The 17313-nt window shown below is 40.7% G+C and overlaps 1 protein-coding gene across 1 annotated transcript; it reads left to right on the top strand.

The window, feature by feature from the left end:
• The first annotated feature begins 8801 nt into the window (after nucleotides 1-8801).
• On the top strand, nucleotides 8802-10866 carry UTP3 (UTP3 small subunit processome component). Its single transcript, XM_059669210.1, has one exon. The coding sequence runs from the start codon at nucleotides 9020-9022 to the stop codon at nucleotides 10451-10453; it is 1434 nt and encodes a 477-aa protein (XP_059525193.1). The 5' UTR covers nucleotides 8802-9019; the 3' UTR covers nucleotides 10454-10866.
• Nucleotides 10867-17313: the final 6447 nt, after the last annotated feature.

Below are 17313 nucleotides of genomic sequence, written 5' to 3'. Positions count from 1 at the left end.
CCAGTTTGTTTTAGTCTTTTCTTGTTTAGATATCAATCTTTTAAATTCTTGCATTTTAGTAAGAAGGCTACATTTTTATGGATGTCAGCAGTTTATTGACCTAATATTTGTAAATGGTCTGTTTGGGAAGGTAAAATTATATAATGCAGTGTTTTGAAATGCGAATATTTTTCCTTTTTAGTTCCCTTTTTAAAAAACTGTATCATGTCCCTCAAGTTATGGCAGTGCTCCTTGTGCCAGTGAATTTCCAAAGTGTACCATTATTTTTACTGTGAGCCATATAAATAGATAAAAAAGGAATTTTTCTTTAAGACACTGAAATAAAGTTTCCATCACAGCAAATATGGTTTTGTGGCCTGTAAGGCTGCTGGTCCCTTAATTCAAATGGCCATTCATTCATTTATTCTTTCTTTCAACAATTATCTATTGGCCTCTACTCTATGTCACAGGGATACAGGTGAATGAATAGGTATGACCTTTGATCAGATGGGTTTACAGTCTATTGGGAAATGCTAACATATATTTACATGATAACAAATGTGCCATAGGAGCACAGTCGTTGAGGGTAGGGGTATAGGCAGGGTCAAGGAAAACTTCCCAGAGGAACTAATGTCTATGATAAGACTGAAAGATGAGTAGAAGTCAGGCAAAAAAAGTGATAAATATGGTGTAGAAGAGAATATAACATTGACAACTTAGAATTGAGAGGAAACATGACTATTCAAGGAAATGAATGTTCAATATCACAATATGAGTCCAGAGACCATATATTTTATATGTTTTAACATATCTACTCTTAATTAAGCACCTACTATGGTCCTGTGTGCTGTGCAAAATTAAAATATTTTACATGAATGTAAATTTGCCATTATTATATGATATGGTTGTAGAGTAGTGATTTTATATGGACAACTATAAAATTATACTTATTTCAGTAAAAATTCTATATTTTACTTCCAAATCACTTCTAGGATTTTTGTGTCTTTAAATAAAAACAGACCTTAGTTGCAAAAATAATCTACAACTTACTGGTTTCAGAGTAAGTGGTTTCTAACAGAAATGTGAGCAGATGGCAACAATACTTCATCTCTTCCATTTTCTTTCTTACACCTAAAAATAATCCTTCTTTCTTTTTTTGCACCCAGAAATAGTTCAAGGAATTTCTGTGATTATATTAAATTATCTAATAAGTTAATAAATATTACCACCAAGAATACATTTTCCAGTGATTACTACTTCTCTGAGCATAAAAAAAAAAAAAGCTAGTTCTTCAATAACTTCAGTCATCAAAACCTAGTCTGTGACACTAGGATAAAAAGTAAATACATGAGTAACTATTAGCTTAAGTTCACAAAAGTCATATTAAATATTTCATCTTTTAAATTAAAAAATACTGTGCTGATGACTGGAGAAACACAAAAGACACTGCAGTTCATTGTTAAAGGCTACTATTTTGATATGCTGACACTGATCTAGATTCTAGGATTTTTAAAAATGACTCCTTGGGTCCAGACTAATGGGGTTCATACACTTAGTGGAAGGAAAGCAGTAAGTATAAATAAAGATAAGTATGAAGCACGGAATTGCAAAAGAGGAAGTTCTTCACTCTGAGGAGGTCAGGAAAGGCTTTAAGGTGATATTTAAAATTAGTCTTAACAGATGAATAAGAATTCTCTAAAAAGTATAAAGGAAACATGTGCAAAGGTAAAGAGGCAAGAAAGAGCACAGTCTGCATAAGATTCATGAGGAATCTTACAGGTATAATTATTTATATATTAACTATTGATTCAATGATAATTATAGCTTTGCTAGTGAAGGTCTTCTGAAACACAGTTCACATAAAACTTTTTTCTTTAGTCAGCCCTCATTCTCTAGAATAAAGGCTTTAGCTCTTAGTCTAATGTATTATATATATACAGAGTGGGACAAAAGTAGGTTTACAGTTGTTCCTATGGAAAATAATAAAAATAACTAGTAATGATTCAAGAATAAACTCTGTGCTTCATGCACTCACACCTATAAACCTACTTTTGCCCCACCTTGTAAATATAACATATGCATATGAAAAACCATATGCAATGCTATGCCCCACATGGTGGCAGTGAGAATGCAGTAAGATGTAACATTAATGATGTATGCAGGAGTCAGGTCATAAGGAATGTGAACTTGATCCTATAGATGTTGGAAAGCTTTTAAAGAACGTTAAGTTAGGGAGGTATATGGTCATTTTTTGTGTGCTTATTTATTTTAGTTGAACAGTTATTCTCAGTTCCTGATACTTTCTCATTATTGGTCCATAGAAAGTTTGTTTCCTATTCCTTCTAACCTCCAAGCCTCATTCCAGTCTTTGCCCCTCCATAAGCAACTGTCCTTTCTTATTTGAATATTTTTAATTTATTTTAGAGAGAGAGGGAGAGGGAGAAACAGAAGCATCAATTGGCTACCTCCTGTACTCCCCCAACTGGGGATTGAGCCCACAACCTGGGTATGTGCCCTGACCTAGAGAAGTCTTGGTACATGGGGCTACGCTCAACCAACTGAGCAACATGGGCCAGGGATGTCTTTTCATATTTAATGTACATTATTTTGTATATATATATATATAAGTATATATATATATATATGTATATATATATATATATATATATATATATATCTTAAAAATTGTGTAGTGTTGTACTGTGCAAGCATTTCTAATGTATGTGAATGGTATTATATTACAATCCAGTATCTAATTTTTTACTCTTTTCCTTAAGCATATTGTTTTTAAGAACCATTCATGTTGCTATATGGATATGTAATCTACTATTTCCAATTACTGTGTAGTTAAAATGGCCATATAATTTACCATCAAAATCATGCGAGTAAAGGGAGGTGCTATTAATAATTACACTGGAATAACAGGTTAAATAGGGCTGTACTAGGCAAACCAAGATACATAGTCACTCTATGCTCCTAAATTCCATGCTATTCATCCATGACGTTTTACTGATCTGCCCTTCCAAGGATGGGCACCCAGGTTATCTCCAACTCCCTGCTGCTAATAAGAGCTTTTCAAATAGCCTCATACGAGCCCCATATGGACCCGTGTGAGAATTTGTTTCTTAGCCAAAAATATTCTGTAATCTTTATAAACTTCTTATAAGTAATATTGAGAAGATGAGCACAGAAACAGAAAAGGAAATTGCAAAGTAATGTTTGAGGAATAAAAAGTGGTAGAGCACTTCAGTTAGAATAAAGGGGATAGTTGGGGAGTAATAAAAGACATGGCTGGCTTCCCTCATTTCTGGAGTTGGGGCTGAGACTCTGCCACATCTCTTATGCTCTGCATCCATGCCTCTTTTGGACATTAAAGGTTGATTGATGCAAAAAAAAAAAAAAAAAAAAAGACATGGCTGGCTTGAAAGTTTGCTTTGAGGCAAAACTGTGGGAGGGCCATGCATGTTATGAACTTTATCTTGATAGTAACTGGGAGTCATTGAAAGATTTGGAACAAGGGTGTTGGATGATGGAAATGGTATTCTAGAAAGATATATCTGATGATACTGAATCAAATGTAAAACAGAGACTAGAAATAAGAAGACATTGAGTAAATATTTGAAAGTCAGTATAATACAATAGTTAGCTAAGTACAGTACGGATTCTGAAGCCGGCTATCTGGATTCAAATTGAATTCTACCAGTTCCTAGAATTATGACCTCATTTAAGTTCCATATTCAGTTTCCTAGGTTAGAGATCATTATAGTACCTTCGCATAAAGTTGAATATGAAGAGCTTATAACAGTACTTAGCACATAATAACTGCTCTCATTATTAGCAATTATTATTATTGCTGCATTATTCCAGAAAGAAAATGAGACTTAGCTAATCTGGTGGTAGAATACTTTCAACAACCAAAACTCATGGGTGGAAGAAAGTATGTTAATATCACCTAGTGTGTTATTGTGTGAAAGGCAAAAGCATTTTCATTAAAAACCTGTCGGACTCTCATTATGTATAGCTTGCTAACTCCTGAGCCAGGCATCTACACTAATAAAAGAGAAAAATGGTAATTGGATTACGACGATACCCTTTTCATTGGCTAATCAGGGCTATATGCAAATTAACTGCCAACTAAGATTGGCAGTTAACTGCCAACAAGATGGCGGTTAATTTGCATATGTAGGCAGAATGCAGGGAGGCGAAAGGGAAAGCAGGAAGAAGCCCCCTGCCACTGACAGTGATCGGAAACCCAGGGGGGAGCTAAGAGCTGGGGAGCAGGGCAAAGGCGGCCCTGGGGCTGCCTTTGCCCTGCCCCCCAGCCATGATCAGAGAATCAGGTGCCTTTTCCGCCCTGGCCAGTGATAGCAGGAAGTAGGGGTGGAGCCAGCGATGGGAGCTGAGCACGGTCGAAGCTGGCAGTCCCAGGAGCTAGGGGTCCCTTGCCTGGGCCTAAAGCGGAGCCCATGATCGCGGGGCCGCTGCAGCTGTGGGTCCCCGCTGCCCGGGCCGGACGCCTCAGCCAGAGGCATCCTGCAGGGGCAGGGGCAGAGCCCGCGCGATCGCGGCGCCCCCCGCTGCCACTGCAGGTCCCTGCTGCCCGGGCCAGACGCCTAGGCCAGAGGCATCAGGCCTGGGCAAGGGGCCGATCCTGCGATTGGAGGGTGATGGGGGTCAACGCCTGAGGGCTCCCAGTATGTGAGAGGGGGCAGGCTGGGCTGAGGGAGACTCCCCCCCCACACACACACACCCAGTGCACGAATTTCGTGCACCGGGCCCCTAGTCATAATATAATAAAGATTTAGGTTGATGATAAATTATAGTTGCCACAAATATTAATGTCAAATGTTATTTAATAACTGTTCTTTTTCTTAGGGGGCCCAGTGGTTTTCTTTTTAATTGGCATAAGTATATGATAAAATAAAGCTATTAATATCTTTTCAGCAATAAAAATTTTTAAGAAAAAAAATTCCTCACCAAAGTGGAATCTATATATAAAAAAGCCTAAGCGACTGTTCGACAGCTTGACCGCTCAACCAGTTGACCAGTAGCTATGATGCACACTGACCACCAGGGGGCAGATGCTCAACACAGGAGCACTCCTACCCCCACCCCCAGTGGTCAGTGCGCTTCCATAGTGGGAGCACCACTCAGCTGACCAATGGGGCCAGACTGTTGCAACCTGAGCCTCTCCCACGGACACTCCCCCTGTTCGCCCCTCCCCCATCGGGACCAGAACTGGATGGGCACAAGCCCTACGGCTGCTTCTCAATCATGGGCACGCTGGTATCGCCTTGGATAGGTGCGCCCAGAGACCACAGTAGTGCGACAGCCAGCCTACTGAGCAGTGGCGGCAGCAGGCGCAGCCAGCCGGGATAAGTGGGAGGGGCCCGGCACCCAGCCTGGGCTCCAGCTCCTTCCCAGCCACCTGCCGCTTCTCACACTACTACATCCCTCGGGAGATACAGGACTGCCGGTTTGCGCTGGTTTCGGCTGATCCCCACAGGCCAGGCCAAGGGACCCCACCAGTGCACAAATCTGTGCACCAGGCCTCTAGTATAATTATAAGATTAAGCTATGAAAGACCACTGTGTGGGAGCCACTGGAATTAAAGAATTTACTTTAACTGTTCTTCATAAAAAAGATTTGAGAATGTTATACAAAACACACTCTGAATACCCATTGGTTTTTGCAACTCTATTCTAAAAAGGAAGTGGAATATGTAGTATAAACTAAATAATATTAGGGCAATGTGATCATTCCCATTAAAAATATCCAAAATAGCCCCGGCCAGATGGGTCAATTGGTTGGAGTGGTATCCTGTGCACCAAAAGGTTGTGGATTTGATTCCTGGTCAGGGCACATATGCAGGATTTGGGGCACATATGGGAGGCAACCAAACAATGTTTTTCACATCAATGTTTCTCTCTCTCCCACTTCCTCTCTCTCTCAAATCAATTTTTAAAAAAGATTAGATATAGATATAGATATACCCAAAATATTTTTCTAACTTCTTTATAATAATATATGCGCATTGGTCCAGAATTTTCAAATAATCTGCAAAAAAATAAACAGAAAAATTGGGATTTGTTTTATCTGCCTGGATAAAACTTATTGTTTAGGTATAATGAATATTCAGTACTGCATTTAAACCAAGGACATAATTACAGTTCCAGTTTAGATGAAACATTTTGTAAGGAATATTTCTAGAATGACAATCCAAAAGTTATCTCTCACAGCACAGTGTTTACAACACACACTGCCTTGCATTTTAGTAATCTGAATGCATTTCTTCTTTTCTACCTGATTATAAGCTACTTGAGGGAGGAGACTGTAACTAATTCAGCTTTGAATCTAGAGCATGTAGCATTCTGCTAGTTAGTAAACAGTTAATATCTGTTGAATGACAAAAATCTATTCTGCTCTTGCCATCAAAGCATAAGATTTTTAATTCACATCTTTTTTTCATAAAATTGTATTTTCTAAAATCTTGTAAAGGTTTTCAAATGCATGTTACTTCAAAATATCACTTTTCTAAAAATGTGTATTACTTTTAACCTAATAACATACTTTCTGCAAAAAAACTGTCACTACTAATTTTAGCAACATATCAAAAATTCAGCTTCCAACGATTTCCTTTGAAAGTATCAAAATACTAACTTTGAACCTAGCATATGTAATGTCTGAAAACTTAAAACCTGAATTATTCTAAGATTATTGGGTTGCCCTTTCAGACTTCTAGCCCTAGTAATACTTCTAAAGACAAGGTTGACTAATTCTGCCCTTATTACCACCCTTTTCCTCATATACTTTAATCTGTGCTCTTAGTTTTTTTCATCCGCCCAGCAAAATATACCCGCTGGGGAGGTCTGAAACTCATGCACAGTGAAGAGGCAAAGGACTGGCAACAGCTGAGCGTGGAAGCCTGGTGGGGAGCCCTGTCCCTGGCTTCTGTGCCAGGTTTGCTATTGTAATCTCCCTAAGTCTCTGTGCCGCGTGTATAAAATAAAAGTACACATTTGGAATTAATGATTCCTAAAATCCATTCCAGCTCAGGTTATCTCCCATTGGGATGTTTGCAGCCTTATGCTTTATTCATTCACTCCGTTTGATGTAGCACCTGAGACAGACAGCTAATCCAATACTGTAATTGCGCACTAGTTGATTTGGCCCAGTGGAGAGAGCATCGGTGGGCACACTGGAGGGTCCTGGGTTTGATTCCCGATTGCAGGCTGGACCCCTATGCCGGTTGGGGTGCACTCGGGAGGCAACCAATCGATGTGACATTGATGTTTCTGTGTGTCCCTCCCTCTCCCTTCCACTCTCTCTAAAAAGTCAATGAGAAAATATCCTCGGTTGAGGGTTAATAACAACAAAATACTGTAATTTCAATTTATTCATTAAACAAACCTTGATTGGACACTACTCTGTGCCAGACACTGCACGGGGCGCCTGCAATACAGTGTTTGTAGAGATCTACTGGGTGATGTAGCAGAACCGCGGAAAATGAAACTGAGGGAGTGAGCTCCAAGAGGTGATGCTTAAGCGGTCTCCTCAGCACAGCAGACATTTCCCAAGGTTGAGGGGTACTGAACCCTGTTTAAGGAGGGAGGGTGCATCTATAAAAAGAGCGACATAAAAGGCACGGTGGCCGAAACCGGTTTGGCTCAGTGGATAGAGCATTGGCCTGCGGACTGAAAGGTCCCAGGTTCGATTCCGGTCAAGGGCATGTACCTGGGTTGCGGGCACATCCCCAGTAGGAGGTATGCAGGAGGCAGCTGGTCGATGTTTCTCTCCCATCGATGTTTCTAACTCTCTATCCCTCTCCCTTCCTCTCTGTAAAAAATCAATAAAATATATTAAAAAAAAAAAAAGGCACGGTGAGTGCTCCCAGCAGCGGAAGGCTGGGGGACAGGACGAGTGCTCGCGGCACTCACTCCAGCTGTGATTTGGCATCTCTAGCCTGATTGATGTACGCCTCGGTGTACAGTCTGTCCCCCACGAGACCACAGGTCCCACGAGTGTGGGGACAGCGTGACTTTGCCCACCATTGTCCTCCCAGGGCCTAAGTGCTGAAGAAATAATAAATAAAGGGGACGCCACTGAGTCAAAATATCTCGTTTCCAAAGTACTGTATCCTGAAGAGGGGAAATCAGTGCCTTCTGCGGCCAACTCGAATTTCCCGCAAAGAGCCAAACCCTAGGGCGGGGCCCTGCCCTCCCGTCGTCGCCGCTCCGGGGCACAAATCCCCGCGGAGTCACCGAGCGGTGGAGGCGGCTAAAGTCCGCCGGAAGCCCGGCCTGCGCCCTCGCCGGGAACCCACGCCACGACCATCCAGTCCAGCGGCGCCGGCGGACCTCGGGCTACGGTGCCCGGAAATGTATTTGCACATTTCGGAGAGAAAAACAACCTGATTAACTCCAGACTAACACGCGAAGAAGATAAACAATTTCGGTAAGCCAGGGAACCCTGTACACCCGCACTCGGCTCCCGGTGGGAGACACCGGTACCTACAGGGCAGTACAGTTCACTATTCCCGGCGTGGAAGCCGAGCGCCCTCTACTGGTCCGGGCGCCCTCGCCTCGCGGTCCCGTCACTAAACCCGCCCCTCCGCCCCGCCCCGCTCCGCCCGGCCCCGCCCCGCCCCGCCCGGCCCCGCCCGGCCCCGCCCAAGCTCGCGAGAGTAAGAACAGAAGTCTCCTTAAGGAGCTTTACGGAACTAAAGTTCCTTACACATATTGTTCCTACACGGAAAGATTTTAACACCCGCATCTATTGGCATGAAAGAGCAGAACGGAAAGGGAGGTGCTCTTAAAGGTGACGGGACCGAGCGGAAGTCCTGGTTCACACGCCACAGGAGAGCATCCTGGGAACCGGAAGTCGGAAGGAGCTCCTACAGGCGACCTGGGCGCCGGCAAACTCGCGTGGTAGGAAAGCGCGTGGCAGTTTCCAGAGGAGTGTTGCCGGAGCGCCTGACTCGTGCGCGGAGGTCAGAGGTGGCGGTAGTTCGACCTTGGTGTACAACCTGAGACCGCGAGCTATGGTGGGGAGATCCCGGCGGCGCGGAGCGGCCAAGTGGGCAGCGGTGAGAGCCATGGCAGGTCGCGGCGCGGAGGACGAAAAGGAAGACGATTTAGAATTGCCACCCTCGCCAGGGGACTCCAGCTACTACCAAGATAAGGTAGATGATTTTCATGAGGCCCGGTCTCGAGCCGCCTTGGCTAAGGGTTGGAGCGAACTAGAGAGTGGGGACGAGGAGGAGGATGGCGAGGAGGAGGAGGAGGTACTAGCCCTCGATATTGCCGATGAGGACGATGAAGAGGGAGACAGCGCGGAGGATGAGGAGGATGACGATGATGATGGTGGGAGCTCAGTGCAGAGTGAAGCTGAGGCCTCTGCGGATCCCAGTTTGTCGTGGGGTCAGAGGAAAAAACTTTACTACGATACGGACTATGGTTCCAAGTCCCGACGCCGGCGGAGTCAGCAAGAAGTAGAGGAGGAGGAAAGAGAGGAGGAGGAGGAGGCACAGCTCATCCAGAGGCGCCTAGCCCAAGCCTTGCAAGAGGATGATTTTGGGGTGACCTGGGTGGAGGCCTTTGCAAAACCTCAGGTCCCTCAGGTAGATGAGTCTGAGACACGGGTCGTGAAGGATTTGGCCAAAGTTTCAGTGAAAGAGAAGCTGAAGATGCTGAAGAAGGAATCACCAGAGCTCTTGGAGCTGATAGAGGACCTGAAAGTTAAGTTGACGGAGGTGAAAGATGAGCTGGAGCCGTTGTTGCAGTTGGTGGAGCAAGGGATCATTCCACGTGGAAAAGGAAGCCAATACCTGAGGACCAAGTACAACCTCTATTTGAACTACTGCTCCAACATCAGTTTTTATTTGATCCTGAAAGCCAGGCGAGTCCCTGCACACGGACATCCTGTTATAGAAAGGCTTGTGACCTACCGGACTTTAATCAACAAGCTGTCAGTTGTGGATCAGAAGCTGTCCTCAGAGATTCGTCATCTGCTCACACTTAAGGATGGTGCTGGAAAGAAAGAACTAACTCCAAAAGCAAAGCCCGCCAAGGCCAAACCAAAATCTGTTTCAGAGACTGCTGCTGCCGCCGCCACCGCTGTTACAGATCTTTCTGATGATTCCAATTTTGATGAAGCTGCCCTGAAATACTATAAAGAAATGGAAGACAGGCAGAAGTTGAAGAGAAAGAAAGAAGAAAATAGTACCGAAGAACAGGATCTTGAAGATAAAAATGCAAAGAGAGCCATTACCTATCAGATTGCTAAAAACAGGGGACTTACACCAAGGAGAAAGAAGATTGATCGCAATCCCAGAGTGAAACACAGAGAGAAGTTCAGGAGAGCCAAAATTCGCAGAAGAGGCCAGGTTCGTGAAGTTCGCAGGGAAGAGCAACGTTATAGTGGCGAACTATCTGGAATTCGTGCAGGAGTTAAAAAGAGCATTAAGCTTAAGTAAAGTTTTGTTTTTGCAAGTTTTACATAAATAAATTTAATTTTAACTAGCAAAGTGATTGTTTTAATATGTAATTTCTAACCTTAACTTTAAAAAATTCTTGTCAACAGGGAAATTCATTTGGGTTATTGCTCAATTTATTTGTCCTTTAATTTATGTTAAGGTCATACAAGAACTGTGGGAGCTATATGCAGATGCTTGGGGAAAGAGATGGTTTTGAAAAAAAGTTCTTCAGTATCCTGTCAAGAATTATCTAGGAAAATTTCACAGCTAGTTATGGAGCAACAGTCAAACTATAATTTTTCACAATAAATTGAAGAGAATGCACCTTGGCAATCATTTGTAAAATAACCTATGAAATAGTTCTGACATTGTTTCATTTACCTAAATATAATTCTTGAGCAGGATACTTGTTAATAGGTTTATAATGTGAACGGTTTTGTACATTTTGTGTGGTAAAAACAGGAGTGAAGAGGAACTTTGGTTAAAAGTAGAAAGAGATATTCCTTAATTACATTCATTGTGATATTTTCTAATAGTCCTTAATGTGGTAAATAAGGTAAAAATTCCATTTCCCCTTCTGTGCTGCTGACTTGTAGTGGTTGCTGTTCGTATATCCATTTACTGAAAATCTGGTCTGATTACCACTAGGTAAGTGCCAACTTCAACTGGTAACAAAGTTACAGTTTTCTTTAGTTACTCTGGTGTTTACAGTAAGAGAGAGATTGAGATTGTGAACTTTTAGGATGATGCCAGGGAAGAAAAGGAGAGACTAGTAAAGAAAAGCACAAAAGATGCCTTAACTGTCGCTGTTTTCATTAAACACTGGGCTGCTAAAGATGCATAGTAGTTAATATTTACTAAATACTTGCCATGTACCAGATGTGTATCACCTCATTTAATCTTTGCAATAACTTTGTGAGGTAATACTGTTATATCAGAGATGAGGATCCTGAAATTCGTAAAGGTTAAGCTTCTAAAGGGCACAAGCTTGGGATTTGGGCCCAAGCCAGCTTATTTTGAGCCTTCATTCTCTTAACCTCTGGCTTACATCTGCTTCCTTAGAGTAGCACAGATATCAAATTAGCTTATCTTTTGTTTTATAAATAAAAGAGGTAGGTTGAAAGTAAAACTAACACTTACTGGGTGCTAAGGTGCACTTTGTACTTACTTCCCTTTTCCTCACAACTACTCTTGTGTGGCAAATTCTATTACCCATATTATAAAAGTGAGGAAACTGTGTCGAAGTAACTTTATCAAGGTCATATAGCTATTAAGTGGCAGAGCCCTATCCTGTTCTGACACCATATAAAAACTGCAGGGCTCTGGCTGGTTTGGCTTAGTGGATGGAGCATTGGCCTGTGGACTGAAGGGTTCTGGGTTCAATTCCTGCAGGGGTGCATGCCTGGGTTGCGGGCTCAATCCCCAGTGCGGGGTGTGCAGGAGGTGTCCAATTGATGGTTCTCTTTCATCATTGATGTTTCTATCTCTCCCTCTCCCTTCTCTGAAAACAAAACAAAAAAAAACCCTGCAGGTTTTGGAGTTAACTTACTAGGGTGGTTTTGAGTTAATTACTTGATCTCTGACTTATTTTCTTTATCTGTATAGTACAATTATTATATCTAACTTGATAAAGAGGTATAATAGTATTTAAGAGCTGTAAGATCATAGAAAATATATATTGGTTTCTGCCCCCGGATTTACCCTTGTAAATTCCTAAGTGATAAGAACATTCAAAAGCATCTTTTATTCTAATGAGGTGACTCTGGAGGGCTCCTGGGTGGTAGGGGACTGGTCACCAGAAACATCTAGCCATGATTAGAAGCTTGGAATTTTGATCCCCACTCTCCATTCTCCATAAAGGGGAGAGGAGCTGGAAATTGAGTTAATTTTTTATTATACCTATGTGAAAAAGTCTTAAAAGCCCTCACTGGGAGGGTGATGCACCCCAGTTCCACCTTGGACAGAAGCTCCTATGCTCAGGACCCTCCAGACCTCATCCTGTCTATCTCTTTATCTCACTGTTCATCTGTATCTCATATCCTTTTAATAAGTTGGTAGATGTAAATAAGTGATTCCATAAGTTCTGTGAGCAAACTAATTGAACCCTAGGAGGGAGTCCTGGAGACCTCTGATTTATAGCTGACTTGCCAGAAGCACAGGTGACAACCTGGCTGTCTTCAGGTAGGTAGATAGCTTCAGAATTAAGTTGTAAGACACCCAGCTACTGTCACAGAGAATTGTTTAGTGGGGGGAAACCTCAATACACCTGGTGTCAGAAAGTGTGAGTCTAGCAGAAGGGTGAGAGTAAAGGAGACACACACAGGTGAAAAACAGTTTTCCAATTTTAGGGCGGACTGTAGACTACCCAGGTTCCTAATCCAGCTCCATCACTTATTTCTTATAACTTGCTCAAGTTACCTGCTCTCTCTGTTCTTCAGTTTTGTTTTTTTTTCATCAAATTAGGGATGTTAGTAGTAGTACCTATTTTGTAGAGCTATTATGAGGATTAAGTCAATATATATAAAGCACTTAGAACAATGTCTGTTATATGGTAATCACCTACTAAGCATTGGCTCTTACTACAGGGCTGTGAAAATTCTAGCACAGAGGTGCTCAATGAATTATAGCTAATAGTATAATGGTTCCTATTCATTATAGGAATGTAGAGAATAAAATGTAGTCATATATAGAAATGCTTGAGAAATTAATATAAGTTTGGAAGAAAAGGGGAGTTTTGGGTGAACACATGAAGGGATATAGGAAACTCTTGAACAGGGCAAAAAAACAAGGAAATGAAGTAAAAGGTTGAAAGTATTTGATGTTCTATGTCAAATCCCTGACATGTATAAGTTGCAATGAGAGAAAAAAGTTTTAAAAGAAGAAAAACCTTCCATTTAGGAAAGTGGAAAAATTAAGCTTCGTTATATATTGCTCTGAATATATCAAGTATTCCTTTAGAGACCTCTCAACACTAATTTACTAATTAACATTAATAAATATTAACACATTCTGGAATAGCTAGGATGTTGATGGTGCTATCCTATTTTATAAACAAAAAAAAAGTGGCCTTGTCTGATGTGAATTAATAGCAAAAGATGTAACAAATTGCTGGATTTAATATTTACATCATCCAAATTTTGAATTTACTTAGACATTTAAAGAGCAGTGAGGGGGGTGGGTGGAGGTGGAAGCGGGCATAGAGGGGATAAATGGGTGATGGAAAATAAAATAAATTTAAAAAATAATAAAGAGCACTGATGGGTACTGTCCTAGCACATGAAAAATAAATTATTAACTACTCAATGTTACAATTTTTCATAGACACTCACTGAATTCTGGAGAGTCTCATGGATAAGAGTTCCAATAAAGTAGATTACTAGTATCAGGCATCAATACAAAGTAACAACCTATTTTATGTCAGCATATTAGGCTATGGATAGCTATTGAAAATATAAAATATTCAAAATTTAAGTAGAAGAAAATTCCAGATTTCTTAGCTTTAGGCTGGTCAGTTTCTCTAGGCCACACTTTCTTGCCTCTCTTCTTAACTGTAAGGAGTTAAGTGAGCATCTCTTTAATTTTTGTGTAGAAATAAATTTAATTGCTTATCAGACCCATATAACTTCCTTAATGGTCAAAGCTTTTGGTAAACTAGAATTTTTTGTGTGTGATCTTAAAGATAAAAGCTAGCTTAGATAACTTGATCATGTAGGATTCAACTACAGTTCCAAATCATTCAAACTGAATATTGCTTCAGGTAATAAAGTTTTTAAATGCTTTTAGTTATTGATTCTTTTATAAAATTTGTATTTTGAGATAGAAAAAATTTAAACACAGAAACTGTAGAAAATTTAACATCACATGTGCTTTAAATTTCACCTAGTGCAGTGGTCGGCAAACCGGCTCGCGAGCCACATGCGGCTCTTTGGCCCCTTGAGTGTGGCTCTTCCACAAAATACCACGTGCAGGCACGCACATACAGTGCAATTGAAACTTCATGGCCCATGCGCATGAGTCGGTATTTTGTGGACGAGCCACACTCAAGGGGCCAAAGAGCCACATGTGGCTCGCGAGCCGCAGTTTGCCGGCCACTGACCTAGTGTATTTTCTCATTTGAAACTTCTTTTTAATCTATTGATTTGAGAGAGAGCTAGACATTAATTTGTTGTTTCACTTATATATACATTCACTGGTTGATTCTTGTATGTGCCCTAGCTAAGGATCAAACCCGAAACCTTGGTGTATCCAGACAACGCTATAACCCAACTGAGGTACCCATCCAGGGCTTGGACATATATTTCTAATATCACATCACGCTTGAACATACACAAAAACAGAAGTATGCCCTGGCTGGTGTGCCTAAGCGGTCAGAGTGTCCCTTCATACACCAAAGGGTTGTGGGTTTGATTCCCAGTCAGAGGCTCATACCTGGGTTGCAGGTTGAATCCCTGGCCTGGTCTCTCTCACATTGATGTTTCTCTCCCCCTCCCCCTCTCCCTCCCCCTCCCTTCCCTTATCCCCTCCCCTTCCCTCTCCCTTCCTCTTGAAACCCTCCTGCATACCAGCTAGGAAAAAACACAGGCAAGAAAAGATGAAGATTTCAATTAGAGCAAAGAGAACAAATTGAGAGGCAGATTTGAGAGAAATGTAGAAAATTTGAAAAAGAGCACATGAAAATTGGAACAAACTGTAGATAAACTTATAGAAAGTCAGCAAAAGCAATCAACCAGTTTCAGCAACACTATTAAGATATTAAAACTAGCCCGGGCAGTGTGGCGCAGGAGGTCACAGTTCAATTCCTGGTCAGGGCTTGATCCCCAGTGTGGAGAGTGCAGGAGGCAGCTGATCAATGATTCTCATCATTGATGTTTCTATTTCTCCCTCTCCCTTCCTCTTGGAACTCAACAAAAAAATACATATTTAAAAAATGAAAAGGAATTAAAACTCTAAATAGACACCAAGTATGATAAGTTCCTATAGGGTAGGAATTCTACTCCACAGTATACACAAGGAACACAAACTTTGCTATTAGCAGATCATAAAAAAAATAATTATCAAACTGTTAATCAAAATAGTCTCTCAAGATGTTTTATTATTTTCTATAAAGTTAACACTTTCATTATAGACTTGCAAATAGAGTAGAAAAATGGAAAACTACATCCATATTTCTACCACCCAGAGAAAACTGCCAGTGTTTGACCTAGACTAAACACATTGCTTAGGATAAAGGTATTTATTGAGAGTGCATTGTTGTATTAAGAATAGTGTATTTCTTAAGAGTATTATAGATACAATAAACATGAAAAGAAGGTATATATTGACTATTTTTGAAATTAATACTGGAAATAACCAAATAGTAATCAAAATAGCAATAACGGTAATCAAAACCTAGTAATTCAAAAGCAAAGAAGGATGGACTCTTAAGAGAGTTTTTCACAGAGGCTTTATATTAACTAAATAGAAGCCCAATGCACAAGAAATTTGAGCAAGAGTAGGCCTTCCTTCGGCCGCCTGCAGGCACCCGAACCTGGGCTTCCCTCAGCCCCAGCTTTGTCCGGAAGGAGAGCCAGTCTAATTAGCATATTGTGCTTTTATTCTTATAGATTAGTACAAATAAATTCCTGCATTTATTAAAATGAGAAGTTTAATATCAAGTCTTAAATTGCCTTGTTTTCAAATAAGATTTTCCCTAAGTACCACACAATGAAAAATAAATGGCTCAAGAAAACCATTATTTTAGAATCATAATACATCTATGTACTAAACTGAAGAATATCAACTCTGCTCAAGTGTTATACTTTCTCTGATCACAGCTCTAAGAAGCTTATGCTAAATATACATCCATTACATTGATCTCTAAAATGTTTTGGAATATATTCTAAGTGTCCATCCTTAAGATCACCACAGGGTTTCAAAAAACCAAATGTGGACAAATAAAAATAAAATGCAGATAAGTTGAAAAACATCCCTTGCTTTATATGACAAGAAAATAGAGCTTGATTTTTACCATGGCTTGGATTTTGTCACTTTAAAACTACAGGAAGATGCTCTGTGCATTTTCAAGAGGGAGCAACATGTTCAGGCTTATTTTTATAATCTTGGCTTCCCTAAATGTGTGTGTAGCAGCTGAATCATCCCTTTATGTCACCAGAGGTTATGCAGGGCTGTGATTACATCATTGATCCAAAAGCTAAAAGCATAAGAAACTAGGAACTTGGAGTATCATCCACCTTTAAAGAAAGTGCTCATAAATAGCGTTCCCTATAAAATTTAGAGGACTCATATTTCAGCATTTTCTATATTCATTACACTGCCAATTAATGACAAGGTATAAATAGAACTGTTTTTAATAACTGCAAGATTTCACAGCATGTCAAAGTTCCTAATACCTATAGGTATCTTAGCTAACTAGAAAGGAGAAAGTTAGCAATTTAGACTAGATAGCATTTCGTTCTTTAAACTGATGACTCCCTTGGCTGCTTATTGGCCTTTCTCAAGAGTGGTTTGTGGGGCTCTGTTCTCTTTCCTTCCACCTACAATGGCATAACTGTATATTCTTGTCAAATTCTTTACTGAAACAACGCAGAACATATCTGAAGGAACCTGACAAGATTATAATGGTACTTCAAAATTTCTGCATGAAAAAAAACAAGGGAAAATATCCACTTAAAGATGGGTGTTAAAACCATATAATACAGGGCTAGGGGGCTGAGTGAAAAAAGTGAAGGAATTAAGAAGTATAAATTAGTAGTTGCAAAATAGGGGATGTAAAGTACAGCATAGAGAATATAGTTGGCACTATTGTAATAACTGTGTGGTGTCAGGTGGGCTCTAGACTTATGGGGAATCACCTTGCGAGT

The sequence above is a fragment of the Myotis daubentonii genome, chromosome 1 (assembly GCF_963259705.1).
Source record: "Myotis daubentonii chromosome 1, mMyoDau2.1, whole genome shotgun sequence".
NCBI lineage: Eukaryota > Metazoa > Chordata > Mammalia > Chiroptera > Vespertilionidae > Myotis > Myotis daubentonii.
The sequence above is the reverse complement of the archived record's forward strand: the minus strand, read 5'-3'. Positions and strand labels throughout refer to the sequence as shown.

Coding starts and splice junctions, on each gene's coding strand:
- UTP3 (XM_059669210.1), top strand. CDS start 9,020: ATGGTGGGGAGATCCCGGCGGCGCGGAGCGGCCAAGTGGGCAGCGGTG.